This window comes from Lontra canadensis, unplaced genomic scaffold (genome assembly GCF_010015895.1).
Source record: "Lontra canadensis isolate GAN:19392208 unplaced genomic scaffold, GSC_riverotter_1.0 scaffold28, whole genome shotgun sequence".
Taxonomy (NCBI): Eukaryota; Metazoa; Chordata; class Mammalia; order Carnivora; family Mustelidae; genus Lontra; species Lontra canadensis.
Genome location: NW_022631022.1, coordinates 19,442,706 through 19,462,537, shown reverse-complemented (window position 1 = coordinate 19,462,537; position 19,832 = coordinate 19,442,706). Strand labels below are relative to the sequence as shown.

At 40.0% G+C, this 19,832-nt stretch overlaps 1 protein-coding gene across 1 annotated transcript in view; it reads left to right on the top strand.

Annotated features, from left to right (window-relative positions):
- PTPN9 (protein tyrosine phosphatase non-receptor type 9) overlaps positions 1-19,832 on the top strand; it is an 81,901-nt gene that overhangs the window by 56,238 nt on the left and 5,831 nt on the right. Inside the window, exons 6-9 of the mRNA XM_032865102.1 lie at positions 1,759-1,869; positions 3,806-4,134; positions 10,073-10,166; positions 16,538-16,604. Of these exons, the coding sequence (XP_032720993.1) occupies positions 1,759-1,869; positions 3,806-4,134; positions 10,073-10,166; positions 16,538-16,604 (601 nt within the window). The remainder of the gene's footprint in view (positions 1-1,758; positions 1,870-3,805; positions 4,135-10,072; positions 10,167-16,537; positions 16,605-19,832) is intronic.

The window sequence follows — 19,832 nt, the reverse complement described above, 5'->3', positions numbered from 1 at the left end:
AGTCCAATGCGGGGCTCCATCTCATGTCCTGAGCTGAAACAAGAGGTGCTTAACCAACTGAGGCATCCAGGCACCCTGAAATTATCGTCTCTCAGACTTTAGTGAAGAGGAGTATGGAATATACACTGGATAGTGTATATTCTCTATAGGGTATGTTTGTGGACCCCCCCAAATCAGTGGAAGAGTAGCCGGAGAGTGACATGTCAAATTGAGAATCCGTCTTTTTTGAAAAAGAATAGGGAGAAAATGGTAGAAGATACTTAGCTACAATTTCCTCTTTTTTTTTTTTTTTTTGTTTGTTTTTTGATTCCTTGGGAATAATTTCTTCCAGTTAGAATGCCAGTATTACTTGGTATCCCTGCCCATGAGAAGATCTGGGATGTTAAACTAAATGAAACCAAGAGCTGTGAATTAGGAAAGAATAATTTTTTATTTTTATGCTTTGTACGAATCAGGGTGTCTCCTTCCCTTTAGATTTCATTGTGCCCACTAGATTATATTTATCAACTGAATAAATGAATACATGACTAGATGAAGAGATGGGTAAAAAATAATTATAAACACGCAGAAGTCAGAATCAAAGGTTTTAAGAGAGCTGTTTCTTTCATATTGTTTATTCATGATCTGATTTTTTTTAAAGTTTTTAGAAGATTTTATTTTATTTTATTTTTAAAGATTTTATTTATTTATTTGAGAGCGAGACAGTGAGAGAGAGCATGAGCGAGGAGAAGGTCAGAGGGAGAAGCAGACTCCCCATGGAGCTGGGAGCCCGATGTGGGACTCGATCCCGGGATTCCGGGATCATGACCTGAGCTGAAGGCAGTCGTCCAACCAACTAAGCCACCCAGGCATCCCAAGATTTTATTTTTTTAAAGATTTATTTAATTATTTGAGAGAGAGTGCAGGGGGTTGGGCCTGGGAGAGCAAGAGAGGGTCTTAAACACACTCTGCTCTGAGTGCAGAGCCTGACATGGGGCTCATCTTCCAACCCTGAGATCACAACGTGAGCTGAAACCAAATGTTGGATGCTTAACCAACTGCACCACAGAAGTGCCCCAAGATTTTATTTTACTACACCCATCATGGAACTTGAACTCACAGACCCCAAGATCAAGAGTTGCAGGTTCCATGGACTGAGCCAGCCAGGCACCCCTTTCTTAAAGTTTTAATAAGCAGAACTTAAAGATGCACACGTTTATGCTGACAAAAGTCAGTATCAATTTTTGATCCATAAAGCTTAATGTTGACAAGAAGGTAACATTATAACTTTTAAAAGTAAATCACTTTTTGGGGCACTTCTGTGGCTCAGTTTGGTCAAGCGTCTACCTTTGGCTCAGGTCATGATTTCAGTGTCCTGAGATTGAGCCCCATGTCAGGCTCTCTGCTCAGCGGGGAGCCTGCTTTTCCCTCTGATTTCCCTTTCCTTCTGCCTGCTGCTTTCCCTGCTTGTGCTCATTTTCTCTCTGTCAAATAAATAAATTTTTTAAAAAAAGTAAATCATCTTTTAATTTTTTATTAAGCTTTTCATTTTAATTCCAGTATAGTTAACATAAGAGTGTTCTATTAGTTTCAGGTGTGTAATTTTTAAATTTTTAACCACTTCTGTAGTTACTGAAATGAAACCTGAACTAGGCTTTAGACTCCCCCTGCTGGGTAAGGATGGGGAAAAGAGCAGAAAACCTACACTCTGGGTTTGAACAGTCACAGATTCCAGTGCCTTAATTGATATCTTTAAATTTTCATGTGTGTCCTCCACAGGGAGCGTTTCCTGCTCGTTTGAAAAAAGTACTGATTGTGGGAGCGCCAATATGGTTCCGAGTGCCCTATTCCATCATCAGCCTCCTCCTGAAGGACAAAGTCCGGGAGAGGGTAAGGCGAGCTTTATTTTATTTGTAGGTGGAGGTGGTTATTTGAAGGAGGTGACAAACTTCCCATTTCTGCTGTTGAAACCTGCCAATTAATTTTTTACCTTCAATAGAATTCATCTGGGCTATCTCCTAAAGTGCTTTCTGCTTCTATTAGTGTATCCATTTATATTTTCTGCTTTATTCTTTACTCAGGTCAGTACAGGCTTCCTTTACCACTGTACTGCTAGTTCCTTGAAGTTAGGAGGTAGACATAGTTTGTCTGGCACTCTCCCTCCATAGTATCTTGCATAAAGATAACAGTGAAGGAGTGTGTTCCATGGATAACTTAGGAATAACTACTCCTTCCAGAATTTAGCCTAGTGCTATACCTGTGTATTTAACAATCTCTAATAGAATTGCATTAATTGAACTGATGTTTGAATTTGTTCAACTGGAAATACTAATCTGTCCTTTGACCACCAGCGTCATGGAGGAGAATCTCTCACTATAATTCTTTATATGTCTATTTCCATTCCTGGCATTTTCTCTTAAAACACCTTGTTGCTTCCTAACTTCAAAAATGTTGTCTAAAAAAAAAAAGGTGTTGTCTAAAATGATCTTAATTCTCTTATCTCCTGAGTGTTCCAGGACTGAAAGGTTTTGGTTTTATTCATTCATTCATTTCTCACCCTTGAAAGAAAGGGCATATGAAACATTGACGTAATCTGATTATAGTTGTTATGAAATATTATTAGAGATTTTTGTAGTATAGAATTATGAGATTATATCAACAACAATGTGGATCTTTATAGCAGGGGAGACTTGTGTTGGAGAGGGGAAACTGAAGACGTTTGGCTTTGTGGAAGTACTTAGGGACCTAGTGACTGAGAGTAGGAGAAATCTTTTCCAAGATACTCTTTGATAGGACTCCTCAGGCAAATTCTTGCACTTGTTATATGTAAGTATTAATGTGTATATAAACTTAAAATATATGAGCACCTTTACAGTCCAGGTTCTGGTCCCTGGGAATAAAAAAATGGAGTGAGACTTCGTTTACCTGTAGAGAGCTTGTGTTCCTGATAGGGAACACACAGGTAGACATGAGGTAGACACAGAGTTGAGAATATTCTATTGAGCAGTCAGGGAGGGCTTCACAGAAGAGGTGAGCTTTGTAGCTTGTCCATGAAGAGGCCAAGGAAGAAAAGAGGGTATTCTAAGAAGAGACAACAGCAAGAATGACAAGCATTCCCATTTCACACAGACTTTATGTCAACTAGGCCAGTTTTGTTCAGTAAGTTTGTGTCTAAGCAGAGAGCAGAATTAGGATTACTTTTCTGGCAGTTTTCCTGGGCTACCCTGTATCTGGGTCTAGTGTTATTTTCATAGAAAACTACCTTTGAGAACATCCATACTGAACTGTGAGTAAAGCGCCAGGCTTAGAGTTGGTTACCTTACTATGGGGTTGACCAAAAAAAATCACTACCTGTGCATTCTTAATAATCAAAAAGGCAAATACCTGCATGAGATATCACTGGGAAGCATTGTTAATAGTATAAAGGCTTTGTTCAGTGTACTTTCCTTTTGAGGTATATAAAAGGGCTCCCAGGACACCTACCTGGCTTAGTCAGTAGAGTGCATGACTCTTGATCTTGGGGTTGTGAGTTTGAGCCCCGTGTTGGGTGTAGAGATTACTTAAAAATAAAATCTTAAAAAATTCAGGGACAAATTACAGGAGTGTATTTTATATACATTCTGGGAAGTCAGGCCTTTGGGGAAATTATAGGACTTTAATCCCAGGCAGATGAAATGCAGTCTACTTCTTTTACAAGTATACCATCTATTTCAAGCAAATCTCATCCTATTCTTCAAACCTAATATAAACACATTTGTTCTTTATCTTCACTGTCTATGTCTTTTTTTTCCTGTCCATACTCAAGTGGTTCTTTCTGGCTTTGCAGATTCAGATATTAAAGACATCTGAGGTCACCCAGCACCTGCCCAGGGAGTGCCTTCCAGAAAACCTGGGTGGGTACGTCAAAATTGACCTCGCGTCTTGGAATTTCCAGTTCCTGCCCCAGATGAACGGCCACCCAGACCCCTTCGATGAGATCATCCTGTTCTCCCTCCCTCCTGCCTTAGACTGGGACTCAGTACATGTTCCAGGCCCCCATGCCATGACCATCCAAGAGCTGATGGACTATGTTAGCACCAGGCAAAAGCGAGGGATATATGAGGAGTATGAAGACATTCGCCGTGAGAACCCTGTTGGGACTTTCCACTGTTCTATGTAAGTAAGAAAGGTTTGGACTGACGGTGGGTTACCAACATGCTACTGGTGCATGCTGGCAGCAGCTCCATCCTCATCTCATTTCCTTAACAGAGGCTCTTGCTTGTGTTAGGAGCATGACTCTTACTCAGATGGTGGTTCTCTCATCCAGAAACAGGCACCTCCTGTTCTGGTGCCTGATGCCAATACCCTATATTCTGAATTTCTGGAGGTCTTTAGTACCATCCGGGGAACCATGTAATAATAGAGGCATTTTAAGGTATTTTTCTGAAATGCACTTGTTTGGGGGAAACAACAAAAATGAAGGTTCAAAAATGTAGGCTCTCAGTTCCTGTTTTCATTGTGATCTCTGGTCCTTTTACTTGGGCAGTTTCTTTCTAGAGCATTTATAGTATAACATTACTTTCTTAGGAGGGGTTCTGGTGCATTTAAAATAATCTACAGTATGTAAGAGAAAAGAATTAACTCTTAGGAATTTGGCCTTTTGGGATTTTCCTTCTACAGAACTACCTGGCTAGTTTATAACTGGTTCATAATTACTTGGTAACTATTGTTGGCCATAGGACATAGATAATTTCTCTTAACTGCTCTCATTTTACCCTGTTGTCACTGGCTGCTGCAGAAATTTCTGTTTCTTTGTTGAAAACTAGGGAAACTGTCCCAGGCTCAAGTTCCAACATAGCCCAAAATCCCTTCTGTGGTTTATGCAGGTTATTTCCCTTGGCTGCACCCCAGTTTTCTTGTATGTAATATATGATGTTCGACTCTGATAGCCACCTGCTTGTGTAGCTTAAATGTTTTAAGAATCCTTGATTCTGTGAATACCTCTTCCCCCTTGTAATTCCTGTCCAGCTTGGTCAGTGTACTGTAAAGAAGATGCAGGGAGAGAGGCTTAGCCAAAGGAAAGAGGGGAAAGAATGAGTTAGGAAACGGATAAGAAAAGAGAGAAGAAACACTTGAGAAGAAAGTCAATAGAGCAAAATGCAAAGGGAAGAAAAAAAAAGCAAGAAAGCAGAGCATATATCAAAGTGGAACAGAGTATTCTTTTCTCCCACACAGCTATTTCTTTCTTAACCAGTTCACAACCTCTGTATGCATCCAGTCTTTGTCCCAACCAGTTCTTCCCCCTCTACTTTTGAATCAAGGAAGTATTATGGAGCTGAGAGGAGTACTGGGCTGCTCCAAGAGGATGCATACTTGTCTTGGGGATTCCTAACTTTGTTCTGGAGGCTTCTGCTGTGAGGTCCTTGAGATGTCATTTCTACCATCTTCCCCCTTCCCTCCATTAAAAAATCAGGTTTGGATTGTCCTCTTGGCATCATCCAAACCAGCCATCATGTTATAGTCAGAGAATACTTTTCAGTCCTATGGAAAGACTTGCTAGTCTTGTCCCTTGTTGAATGAATGAGTCTCCCACTTCAGGAGCTAGAACCCAGAATCCAAATTAGCTCAAGGTCTCTCTGTCTTATACTAAGTTCCAGTAAAACTGCTTATACAGAACAAACTATTTCTCCTTTGGATTTCTGGATTATGAAGTAGATATCAGAGTACTCATTGTTGTCCAGGATGCCCATGGACCAAGAAACTTCCTTTCTCTTTTTTCTTCTTCCCTACACCATGTTTTGAAAATGATATTTTAAAATTTATCTTTTTATTATAATTGTAGATTCCCATGAAGTTGTAAGAAATAATACAGAGAGATCACATGTACCCTTTCCAGAGTTTTCCCATGGTGTCATCTTCTATACATACAGGATGATATAGTATCACAACTAGGATATTGATACTATTATCCACCAGTCTTATTCAGATTTCCCCAGTTTTAGAGTGTGTGTGTGTATTTAGTTCCAGGTGATTTTTAGCTCCCATGTTTGTTTGTATATCCATCACCACAGTCAAGATACAGACGAATTACATCATCACATACCTCAGTCCCACCCCGACCCATCCCTAACCCTTGCAACCACTAATCTGGTCTCTGTTACTATAGTTTTTTCATTTCAAGAATGTTCTTATATAAATCGAATCATACCGTATGTAACCTTTGAGGATCGGCCTTTTCCCCTCAGTGTAATTCCTTGGAGATTCACCCAAGTTGCTGTTACAGGTAGCAGTCATTCATCCTTTTTATTGCCGAGTACCGTTCCGTGGTATGGATGGTTTGTTTCACTGTTCGCCCGTTAAAGGACGTCGAGGTTATTTAGAGTTTCTGGCACCTACAAGTAAAGCTGCTATGAATGACTGTATCTAGGATTTGTATGAACATACATTTGCATTGCTCTGGGATAAATGGTCATATGGTAATTAGATGTTTAGTTTGATGAGAAACTGCCCGGGTGGACCACTTGATTTACCCCTAGCAATGTCTGAGTGATCAAGTTTCTTAGCATCCTCACCAGCATTTGCTCTTGCCACCACCATTTTTTATTTTAGTTGTCATAATAGGTGTGTAATAGATTGGTGTAATTTACATTTCCCTAGTAGTTAATTATATCAAGCATCTTTTCATGTGCTTATTTACCATCTGTATATTCTCTTCGCAAAATGTCATGCTTTTTTCCTGGTTTTTTTTTTTTTTTAAGATTTTATTTGTTTACTTAACGAGAGAGACACACAGGAAGAGAGGGTACACAAGCAAGGGGCGTGGGAGAGGGAGAAGCAGGCTTCCTGCCGAGCAGGGAGCCCAATGTGGAGCTTGATCTCAGGACCCTGGGATCATGACCTGAGCTGAAGGCAGATGCCCAATGACTGAGCCACCAGGCTCCCCTCAATTTGGACTTTTTATTAAACTATTGAGATTTGAGTTTTTAAACATATTCTAGATATGGGTTCTTGGTTGGATACATGGTTTGTGGGTTTTTTTTTGTTTTGTTTTGTTTTTTGTCTGTAGCTTGTCTTCTCATCCTCTTAACACGGTCCCTGGTGAAGCACAAGTTTTATTCTGATGAAATCCTTTAATCAGGGTTCCCTTGTATGGATCACACTCTTGATGCCAAATCTAAGAACACCTAACCCTAAATTCCAAAGATTTTCTCCTTTTTTTCTAAACATTTTATAGTGTTATATTTCACATTTATTTAAGTCTGTGATCCGTTTGAATTAATTTTTGTATAAGGTGTAAGATTTAGGCTGATGTTGATGTTGTGTGTGTGTATGCGCACATGCACTTTCGCGTGCTTGTAGATATCCAGTTGCTCCAGCACCGTTTGCTGAAAAAATCCTTCCTCCATTGAATTGTTCTTGGGATTTTGTAAAATATCAGTTGGACTTATTTGTGTGGGAAGAGGGAATTTTTTAAAATATGGAAGAGTACAGAGTATAACATGATAAACAACTATGTTCCTGTCACCAGAATACTGACAATTTTTAATATTTTGTCATATTTGCTCCATCTTTTTTTGTTATAGAAAAGAAAGAATTCATTGTAAATGCCTTCCAATCCTCATCCTCAGTTCTCCCCTATTCGCCAGAAGCTGCAACTAACTATGAATATGGTGCCTTTTCCTTCCAGACTATTTTGTTTATTCTGTTACATATTTGTTGGTAGCTATGAATAATAGAATATTATTTTATATTAGATAATATTTATATTTTAGTAATTTTTTTGCTTCATCAATATATATACTTTTCCCCCACAAAACAAAATAGTACCGAAGAATTCGAATGATAAAATTAATGGCAGTCCTCTTCCTTACCCTTGGTTCCTCCAGGTATCCATTTTCAACTCTTTCTTAATAGCTGTTTCTTCTGATATTTCTTCTGTGATTCTAAATAAAATGCTTATAATACTCTTCATTGATTTTTATGTTAGGTAAGCATTTGGTTCTTATACCTTGTATCCAGTTCACTTTTGACTGTTTTTCCAATAAAATAATGTCATATTTTTAATTAAATCAGTAGTCACTGTTTACATTATTATGACTATGTAAATTTTTCCACTACAGAACTAGATGGGCAGCTTCTATAAAATAAAATATATTAAATTTTATCAATTCAATTTTTTGTTTCTTCTGGAGTTAATTACCTAACTTTTTTTTAAGATTTTATGTATGTATTTAAGAGAGAGAGAGCACAGAAGGAGAGGGAGAAGCAGACTCCCCACCAAGCAAGGAGCCTGATGTGGGGCTTAATCCCAGGACTCTGAGATCATGACCTGAGCCGAAGGCAGAGGCTTAACCCACTGAGCCACCCAGGCGCCCACCTGTGCAATCTTTATTGCAAGTGTAATCAACTCTGCCATTATAGTGTAAAAGAAGTCATAGACTGTACTACACTGACAGGCTTAGTTGTGTTTCAGTAAAACTCTTAATTACAAAAACAGGTTGGCCAAGCTGTAGTTGCTGACTCCTGCTCTAGAATGATTGTCTTATTTTCTTAAAATTTTTCTCACATTTTTCATCACTTTGACTTTTTGTTTTACTCTGGAAAATTTCTTCAACTTTCTTTTCCATCTCTCTTATTAAAGTTTTTACTTTGGATAGCATACTTATTTTCCAAGAGCTTTTCTTCTCTGTTCCTTTCTTATAGCGTCCTCTTCTTATTTCATAGATACAGTACCTTTTTCTCTCTGAGGGTATTAATTATAGTCTTTTAGAACTTACTTTTTCTTACTGACTCTCTCTTGTGCTTTTTCCTTACTATGTGTTTGATTGGTCTCTTTTTTGTGTTGGAGCTTTCTGTAATTATCTGGAGATCTCTGGCTGTTAATTTACATTATGGGGGGGGTCCTTAAAAGCTGCTTGGAAATGCTCTTTGTGTGAGTGATCTGCAAATTTAAATGATCAGCTAGCTTGTTGTTGATGTACTTCAAGTGACAGAATTCTTTCATATAGGGCTATTCACTTTCTCCAGAGAGGAATTCTCTACTTTCTAGCTTGGGAGGGTCCAAACTTGATACAAGTATAGGACAGGAGAGGACAGGGCAGGGAATTCTCACTATCATTCAGATTTTCATTTATTCCTCTGTTTTTAACCCTGTGCCTCACCTTGCTTTCCAGGGTATGGGAGTGGTGAGAGTGAGTCATTGTGTCTCTCTGTAGATACCTCTGTGGGTCCTAGTTTTCTGCATTTGACCAAGGCAGCCAATATTCCTCCATCTGTTTTCTCTCTGCCAAATGGATTTCACTCTTTGTTTGCGGATGTCTCTGCCATCATTTTGGGGTTTGTACTGATTAGTGCCTTTATTGTGATTTTACTAGATTAAGTGGACAAACATATGTTGTCAACCTACCATATTAAACTGGAACTTAGGTTTCTTAGCAGCCAGATTTTTTTTTTGGTGCGTCTATACCCCTATTTCTCTCTCATTTTCTCTTTCTCTCTCTCTCTCTCTTTTTTTTTTTAAGATTTTACTTATTTATTTGGCAGACAGAGATCACAAGTAGGCAGAGAGGCAGGCAGAGAGACAGAAGGGGGAAGCAGACTCCCCGTCAAGCAAGGAGCCAGACTCAGGGCTCAATCCCAGGACCCCAGGATCACGACCTGAGCCTAAGGCAGAGGCCCAACCTACTGAACCACCCAGGCACCCCTCATTTTCTCTTTCAAATGAAAATATCTTTATTTGCCCATGAATACACACATATTAAAAATGTTAAATGAGGGGCCCCTGGGTGGCTCAGTCATTAAGCATCTGCCTTTGGCTCAGGTCATGATCCCAGAACCCCGCATCAGGCTCCTTGCTCACTGCTTCTCCCTCTCCCACTCCCCCTGCTTGTATTCCCTCTCTCCCTGTCACTTTCTCTGTCAAATAAATAATTAAAATCTTTTTAAAAAAATGTTAAATGATACAGAATATGGATAGATTAGATCATTGCTCCATGTCTTCAACACCAATGGTAACGGTCACCCACCTTTGCGTTGCTGGACTTTGTATGTACACATACACACTCCTTCCACCTTTTCTGTCTTTGTTTTAGTTTGTTTGTTTCATTTTCTTCAGGTCTCCAGGAAACCTAGAGAAGAACCGCTATGGGGATGTACCCTGCCTGGACCAAACTAGAGTGAAATTGACCAAACGAAGTGGTCACACTCAGGTACACAGATAAGTGCTATCTTTTCAGGAGCACTGAGGGAAATTTTCCAAAGTGAAGCTTACTAATGCCATACTAGAAAGAACATGAACTCTACACCAGAGAGATCAGGTTGGAGTTTTAACTTTGCTATGTATGAGTTAGTCTGTTACCATAAGCAAGTCCCTGTAAGTCCATCTCACAGGACTAAGTGGAAATTAAATGGAAAATTTTATGTAAATGCTGATAGTGCAAGGTCTGGTATATCATAGGTGCTTGATAAATGTCAATTATTTCTCCTTTCACTCCTTAGTTGTAAAGTTTTAGTCCTGTTGTCCACCATTTTAGTGAATGTATATGTATCAATACAGGGCAACTCTAATTAAAGTGACCTGTGATTTTTCCACCTAGAAGATCTAAAAATAATTTTGGACAACTAGTGTACACATAAGTATCTAGGGATAGAGTTGAAATGGTCAAGTGATTATGTTACTTAATATACTAATTTGATCATATCTGTTCATATTAAAAATCACATGTTTATACTAGTATAGATATTTAGTGAAACTCCTCACATGTACCTTTAACATCAGTGTCTTTGTCCTCATTTGAGCCACTTCCTGAGTCAATCTAACAGTTTTCCAGAGCACACAGTTTTTACTTCTTTTTAAGTATATGGTATTGTCACTGAAAAATTTATCCTAAACCAGGAAAGTCTATTAGCATAACATTAACACAATTTATCCTTCCATTCATCCTGTATCCCATGTATTTTCTGTAGCATGATTATTCACTTACTGTTTTTTAAAGTCCTCTTCACAGCAACATCCAACACTTAGAATTTTGAGGTCAGCAACCAAGTATGTGTTATTACATTTCTTCTTTTTCCTTTGGATATGCCAGTTCTGTCTGGGGCCCTCCATAGGCATCAAAAAAACAGCATTGATTGAGGCCATTGTTCAAAGTAAATGAATTTAAATAGTGCCCCTTTAACATGGCCACACACTTTAGGAGCTTGTTACATCCCGTCTCTTTTTTCTGGGGGGATAATTTTTGGGAAAATTATTGCCTTGTATTCGGGTATATATGATACGTGGATTGGGACCCTAGGATCATGGTTTCCAGTATATAAACTGAGTTCAATTGCTTCTTGGCCTTTTGGCTAAGATCATGTGTAAACTGAATTCACAGCCCTGCCCAGGACCCTTACGAAAGGGTTTTCCTACAGGAGCATTAGCTCAGAGTCTGGCCAGCTTAGGGTAAGTTCATGACTATTACTGAGATCATCAAGTATATACTCTGAATGAGTGGAGTATAATGGTTGAGTTGGGACTTTGGAGTCAGATAGCGGTATTTATCTGTCTTCTTGACTGCTGTGTCTCCAGTACCTAGAACAGTACATATCAGGCCTTCAGTAAATTATTTCTGAAGGAATTAGTGAATCCCAGTATACCACCAGACTGTTCAGTCATCCTATGATTAATCTAAAGATCATCACTTGAATTAAACTCCTTTCATTACTGCAAACATTGGCAGGAGCTTTATTTCTACAATAAATGGTGGATTCAGGTTTATTATTGAATTGGTCACCAGATTTGCTCCTGGAATTATAAAGCTATTAGTCACAGTTTCTATTGAACGTGGCCCATAACATAGTGTACTTGGTTTGATTCTCTGCTATTTCAGTTTTCCCCCCCAGTCTATACTTTATGTCTGAGGTCATTTTCAGTTTTTATTTCTGATGATTCTTCTGAAATGGCTGATTTTAATTCCCAGGGCTCTCAAAGACGAGGATACTGAAAGCTTGTATCCTTAGTTATAAAGAAATAGTAAGTCTCCATTAAAGTAGCGATATTTCTTTTCAAAGCGTGAAGGTAGCTCTAAGAGTAACAGCTTATACATTACTTACAGAATAGTGTCGACTGGCTTGTACCAGGTAAATCCTTTGTATTTTTCTGTGCCTTCTTGCCTGGGTCCTACAGAGTATAGCACTTGAATGTGCCAGGCTAAGCAGAAGATAGCCTTGGCGGACTATAGTGGGGCCTGGATTACGCAGCCTGGTTGGGAGTGATTGAGGCTTAAGCTTGCTGGGTCTGCTGCAGGTGGTCCCTTAGCTCAGTGAAGATGTCTTAGCCACTAGAACACTAGTAGTATGAGGTCAGTATCAACTGCTGTGGAAGGAGAAAGCAGGAAACTCTTGCCTAAATAATTAGTAATAGGGGAACCTGGCTGGCTCAGTCCTTAAGCATCTGCCTTCGGCTCAGGTCATAATCCCAGGGTCCTGGGATCAAGCCCCACTTTGGGCTCACTGCTCAGTGGGGGAGTCTGCTTCTCCCTCTTCCATTCCCCCTGCTTGTGTTCCCTCTCTCGATGTCTGTCAAATAAATAATAAAAATCTTAAAAAAAAAAAAAAAAAACTAGTGATAGGATAAGTTGGTAGACTGACTGGCTAACAGACACATATCCAAGTAATGTGGGTTTGACCATGACGTGGAGAAGCCTTCTGAGGGTGGCTGTGGATACTGACAATTCAGACTGCCCTCCCCAAGTGATGGAACTCAGTGGAGAGAAGGTGACAGGTTTAGGGAGTCACTCTGACTTCCTTGAGTGGAGTGGAGTATGAATTTTCTCTAGTTTGACATTGAAACTTTGTCTTTGTCCTCCTATGCCCCTCCACATGGTCTGCTATTCATAGTACCTGCTGATACTCTCAACTAGTTATACTGTGACTTGATACTCTGCCTGCATCTGTGGTTCTCTTCTATTAGCTTGGATTATCAGCAAGGGTGTTGGCAGAGGTCTTGTGAGAAGATATAATAAAAACAAGAAAAGTTAAAATCCTACTTAATTTTCCTGATAGCTAATGATGTTGAAATAAGACTGAGGACACTAGGAGATGAGACAAGTCTCCCAGAAGACAGCGAGTCAAGATCTGTTCACTGAGGCTTCTCTAAATCTGTCTGGCTGTTGCTTTGTGTCAATTCAGGTAGTAAAGGAGCCTGCGAGTTTGGCCAGTACTGTTGATGGTGCTAGATATGAGGTAGAGCTTTCTTCCTTCTCTAGTCACACTTCGCCTTTTGTGTGTGACAGCATAGACAGGATGTTCCTGCTCAGGGTGCTTGGCTTGCCTCCCTTTTGGTTTTGAACCAGTGCTGCAAATCTTAATGGACTCCTTTTTTGGTAAATAACAGCTTTATTGAGATGTAATTCACATACCATACAATTTGCCCATTTAAAGTATATAGGGGCACCCGGGTGGCTTAGTTGGTCGAGCGTCCAACTCCTGATTTTGGCTCAGGTCATGATCTCAGGGTTCTTGGATTGAGCCCCACGTCTGGGTTTGCACTTGGCAGAGGGGGCGGGGTGTTTCTTCTTGGGATTTTTTCTCTCCTTTTCCCTCTGCCTCTCACCCTGTTCAAGTGCAGACATGTTCTCTCTCTCTCTAATAAATAAAAGCTTAAAAAAATAAGGTATATTATTCAGTAGTTTGGTTTTTGTCCTTTTTTAAAAGATAGATTATTTATTTATTTACTTAGAGAGCACAGGTGCTTGCAAGTGGGGGGAGGAGCTGAGGGAGAGACTCTCCCACAGACACCGTCCTGAGCGTGGAACCCACAGTGGGGCTCATTTCTTGACTGTGAGATCATGACCTGAGCTGAAAGCAAGACTTGGACGCTTAACCAACTGAGCCACCCAGGTGCTCCTAGTTCAGTGCTTTTTAAATATATTCACCACCACAGTCAACTGTAGAACATTTTCATCACCTGAAAAAGGAACTCCATACCTTTGGCAGTCAAACCCCATTTTCTCCCAGTCTGTGTACTTTCTGTCTCTATGGATTTGCCTATTTTGGATGTTTCGTATAAATGGAATCATACAATATGTAGCCTTTGTGTCTGGCTTCTTTCATTTAGCATGTTTTCAAGGTTCGTCCATGTTGTAGCATGTGTCAGTACTTCACTCCTTTTTATTGCTAAAAAATACTCTTTTGTATGGCTAGGCACCTTTATTTATCCATTCATCAAGTGAATACCATTTGAGTTGTTTCCATTTTTGGTTATTATGAATAATGCTGCTATGAATATTTGTGTGCAAGTTTTTCTGTGGACATGTATTTTCATTTCCCTCAGGAGTGAAATTGCTGGGTTATGTGGTAACTCTGTGTTTAACCTTTTGAAGAATTGCCAGACTGTTTTCCAACATGACTGGACCATTTTACATTCCCGCTAGGGATATATGAGGGTACTAGTTTTTACACATATTTGTCAACATTTGTTATTATCCATCTTGTACCTGTAACCATCCTAATGGGTTTGAAGTGGTATCTCCTCATGGTTTTGACTTTTCAGTTTTGTGTGTGTGTGTGTGTTTTAAGAATTTATTTATTTATTTGACAGAGAGAGATCACAAGTAGGCAGAGACGCAGGCAGAGAAAGAGAGAGAGGAGGAAGCAGGCTCCCTGCCAAGCAGATAGCCCGAAGCAGGACTCGATCCCAAGACCTTGAGATCATGACCTGAGCCAAAGGCAGAGGCTTAACCCACTGAGCCACCCAGGCACCCCAGTTTTGCAGTTTTTTTTAAGTAGTGTTCATGCCCAGAGCAAAGCTCAACACAGGACTTGAACTCACTTAGTGAGGGCAGGACCTGAGCCGAGAACAAGAGTTGGATGCTCAATCCAGGTACCCCTCATTATGGTTTTAATGTGTAATTCCCTGATGGCTAATGATGTTGAGTGTGTTTTCATGTGCTTATTGGCCACTTGTATATCTTCTTTGGAGAAATGGCTATTGAGATCCTTTGCTCATTTTACTTTTTTTTTTTTTTTTTTTTAAAGATTTTAAAAATTTATTTATCTGACAGAGAGAGACACAGCGAGAGAGGGAACACAAGCAGGGGGAGTGGAAGAGGGAGAAGCAGGCTTCCCTCTGAGCAGGGAGCCCAATGTGGGTCTGGAGCCCATGTGGGTCTCGATCCCAGGAAGTCTGGGATCATCACCTGAGCCAAAGGCAGACACTTAATGACTGAGCCACTCAGGTGCCCCTAATTTTTTTTTTTTTTTTTTTTAAGTAGGCTCCACACCAGCTTGGAGCTCAGTGCAGGGCTTGAACTCATCACCCTGAGATCATGACCTAAACTGATATCAAGAGTCAGATGTTTAACTGATTGAGCCACACAGGTGCCCCCCTTTAAAATTAGGTTGTCTTTTTGCTGTTGAATTATAAAAATTCTTTATATTTTCTAGATGTAAGTCCCTTACCAAATATGTGCATTCTGTAGGTGGTTTTACTTTCTTGATGCTGTCTTTTTTTTTTTTTTTTTTTTAAGATTTATTTATTTATTTATTTGAGAGAGAGAGAGAGAGCGATCACAAGCAGACAGAGTCAGGCAGAGAGAAGGGGAAGCAGGCTCCCTGCCAAGCAGAGAGCCCGATGCAGGGCTCGATCCCAGGACCATGGGATCATGACCTGAGCCGAAGGCAGAGGCTTTAACCCACTGAGCCACCCAGGTGCCCCTTGATGGTGTCTTTTGAAGCACAGAGTTTTTAATTTTAATGTAGTCCAATTAACCTGTTTTTTCTTTTACTGCTTGTACTTTTGATGTCATATCTAAGAAGGCTTTACCTAACCCAAAGTCACAAAGATTTAATCCTACATTTTCTTCTAAGAGTTTTATAATTTTAGCTTTTTTTTTTTTAAAGATTTTATTTATTTATTTGTCAGAGAGAGAGAGAGCACAAGCAGGCAAAGTGGCAGGCAGAGGCAGAGAGAGAAACAGGCACCCCCCAACCCCCACCCCAAGCAAGGAGCCCGATGCGGGACTCGATCCCAGGACCCTGGGATCATGACCTGAGCCAAAGGCAGCAGCTTAATCGACTGAGCCACCCAGGCATCCCTATAATTTTAGCTCTTACATTAGGTCTGTGATCCGTTTTGAGTCAGTTTTTGTGTTCAGTGTGAGGAATAGGCCAGCTTGATTTTTTTTTCCTGCGTGTGGATATCCCATTGTTCCAGTGACATTTGTAGAAGCAAAGTTTTTTTGTTTGTTTTGTTTTTTAAGATTTTATTTAATTTTTGACAGAGAGACAGCGACAGAGGGAACACAAGCAGGGGGGATGGGAGAGAGAGAAGCAGGCTTCCTGCCAAGCAGGGAGCCCAATGCAGGGCTCTATCCCAGGACCCAGGATCATAACCTGGGCCAAAGGCAGAGGCTTAACGACTGAGCCACCCAGGCACTCCTGTAGAAGCAAAGTTTTGAATTGATCCTTTTGCTCCTCACTGTTTTCCTGACAGGAAGAGAATATCTACACCTTGGGTTTTATTTACCTTGTACATAATATTTCCCACCCAAATGGTGTATTTCACACAGCTGCAATGATATTTCCTTTTTATCATTAGACAGATTACATCAATGCCAGTTTCATGGATGGCTACAAGCAGAAGAATGCTTACATTGGTACGCAAGGTAAGTTAGGATGCTCCTTACAAGTTGGTTTTATGTCATCTATCTATGATTTCTTGTACCTGATGATTGCATTCCTTTTGAAGGCTATGGTAACTTGAGGTGATGTTGTGGCCACTAGATCCCGGCCTTTCATAATGATTGGGGGTTATTGAGGAAGGCAGAGGAGAGGTATAGAGTTTCTGTACCAGATATGCCTGGAAACTCACTGCATAGAGATAAACGAGAGATTTGAACATACAACCTACTACAAGTTTTAGGATTATCCATTGCCAACCTATGGGAATGGGACATCAGAACTCACTGGCCTGTGAAATATTCTTTATGTCCAATAGGAGGCCAGGAATGGCAGTGGGAATTCTCAGAGATTGAGTCCAGTCTGTAAAAGGGTGTTGCTGTCCTAGGTGACTTTTGCTTGTTTTTGTAAATCAGAGAACACCCAGAAGTCTTCTGACATGGATAGTCTATACTAGGTCTAACAGTGAAGATTTCAGACAGAGTTTCTACAAATGCTTCTGTAGGCCCCAGAAACTCCTAACCTGGCTTCGGCCATCTGAAGGAGAATACCAAGTTGTCTTGTCTTCAAAGAGGGTGGGGAGAGATCACAACACAGGAGGACATAAGAGGCTTTGGCCATTGCAGATCTGGCAGCAAAAGATCTGGCAGATACCTCCTTAGCAAGTGATCAAACTTAGTATCACCAATAATAGGTAGATATTATGCCTCTATTGTGATATAGTGAGAACTATACAACATAACCTTTATTGTTTGTTGCCATTGTTGAAGTCTGAATCGTGAAAAGTAAACCAGACAAATCCAGATGGGATGGTGGGACATACTATTAGAAAACTGGCTTAGACTCTTCAAAGTTAAAGCCATGAAAAACAAAAGCAGGGAACTGTTCTAGATTAAAGGAGACCAAAGAGACATGATAACTAAAGGCATGTGCCCATTATTGGAACTTCAGTTTAGAGAAGAAGACTATTAAGGACAAACTTGGGATAAATGGAGACTATATGTTAGGTAATATTACTGTATCAGTGTTTAATTGGTTCAGTATGACAATGGTATTGTTCTCTAGGAGAAAGTCCTTGTTCTTCTAAATATGTGCCCAAGTACTTAGGAATAAAAGGTCATAATTTCTGGAACTAATTTTTAAATAGTTACAAAATAAAAAGTATGTGTATTTATCATAGAGAGAGAAATAAATCTTGTAATGATAGCTAAAAACCATAGCTTTAAAGCTCAAGAATTTATGAGTACATTGTAGTATTCTTCCAACTTTTCATTGGTTTCAAATTTTTCAAATTTGATATTAATTGGTCTGATGGTCACAGGTTTATATCTCCCCCCCCCCCCGCCCGCCAAGGAGGGACCACTCCCTCCAAAGGGAGTCCTTTCAAGACCTTAAGAAGAAATTAGAATTATTGGGAAAAAATTTTGGCATATACAATATGATATGATCTGCCTGAGAGTAGGGGCTTTGTTGAGGAGGATGGTTTTGGCAGATTGGGTTTATGGTGGATAAGGATTGGCTCAAGGGTACCCCAGAATGCTTCCTCCTCCAGGTTTAGAAGGCAAAGCTACCACTCGGAGTTGCAGGAATTGGATTCTTTAGGGTGGCTTTGAAGGCCCTATCCAGAAGAAACTCCCCTAAGAGTATGAGAAAGACATTTTTTTAAAAGATTTTATTTTATTTATTTGACAGACAGAGATCACAAGTAGGCAGAGAGGCAGGCAGAGAGGGAGAAGCAGGCTCCCCACTGAGCAGAGAGCCTGATGTGGGGCTCGATCCAGGACCCCAGGATCATGACCTGAGCCGAAGGCAGAGGCTTTAACCCACTGAGCCACCCAGGCGCCCCGAGAGAGACATTTTGAGTCAAGCACAGATCACCTTTAGACAGCATCAGTACTCTCTTAGGACTGGAAGATGGGGTCCTGTGATGTGGAAAAAGCTAATTTGATTTGCCTTGCTAACTTTCTTGGCTATATTCAGTATTTTGATTCTTATAATACATTTCTACTAATAATACCTATTATCTGTTGAGAGTATCTATTATATATCAGGCTTATAATCTTCATCTAATTATTACAGACTCTGCAAAGAAGATTTATTAACCCATGAACAAACCCAAAGAGGTTAGGCATATCTTGGATCACACAGCTAGTAAGTGGCAGAGCCAGGATTTGAGAGTATGTCTGATTCAGAAGTCCTTGTAAGCCAAGCCAAAGGATTGTTGTGCCCATGTCAGCATAAACCACTGACTTGAGTTCTTTAGAAAAGTTGACTGTTAAAGAGTAATCTGGGAAGTGCAGCATTCTCTTCTAAATCTCTCTTATGCCCTGGAAGAAATTATGACCCCTCTTTGCCAAGCCTGAGTCTGAATGGGATCTGGGTTGTTAGGTGCTCTGATTGGCAACAGCATTTTTGCCAGTGATTTGAAGGTGGAAAATAAAGCATAGGAGTGCTGCTGTGGTGCAGGATAGTAGGATGTGGACAAGGCCAGGGTCAGTGATATGGAAAGGGAGTTCTCACTATCTTCTTCACATGCATACTATGGTAATGTAAGTGCATTGTAGAAAATTTAAGAGATAGAGATGAAATTCACTCATAACCTTGAGACCCAGAGATAATGTTAACATTCTATAGCATCTCTTTCCAAACTGTTTTCTTTCTTTCTTTTTTTAAGATTTTATTTATTTATTTGATAGGCAGAGATCACAAGTAGCCAGAGAGGCAGGCAGAGAGAGAGGAGGGGAAGCAGGCTTCTTGCTGAGCACAGAGCCTAACGCGGGGGCTCGATCCCAGGACTGTGAGATCATGACCTGAGCCAAAGGCAGAGGCTTTAACCCACTGAGCCACTCAGGTGCCCCCAAACTGTTTTCTGAACAAATAGATGTAGACATATAAAATATCTAACAAGATGTATTCTATCTACTTGTTACCTAAAAAGGTAACAAGTGAACAAAAGTTCATTTGATGGTATCTTGTGAATACCTTTCCAGAGCAAAAATAATAGATCTTACAACATCACCTTTATGGACTACTTAAGCCGTGGATATGCCATAATTTAACAGCCCTCTCTTGGTAGACATTTAGCTTGCTTCCAAAACCTCACATGCTTTTGGCAGAGCTCATTTCTGCCAAGAGGGAATTCTAGTGTCATAAAACATTAATGCTACTAAAAGGCTTTAGCAAAAATGGTAGTAAAACCAGCGGACTTCCAGGAC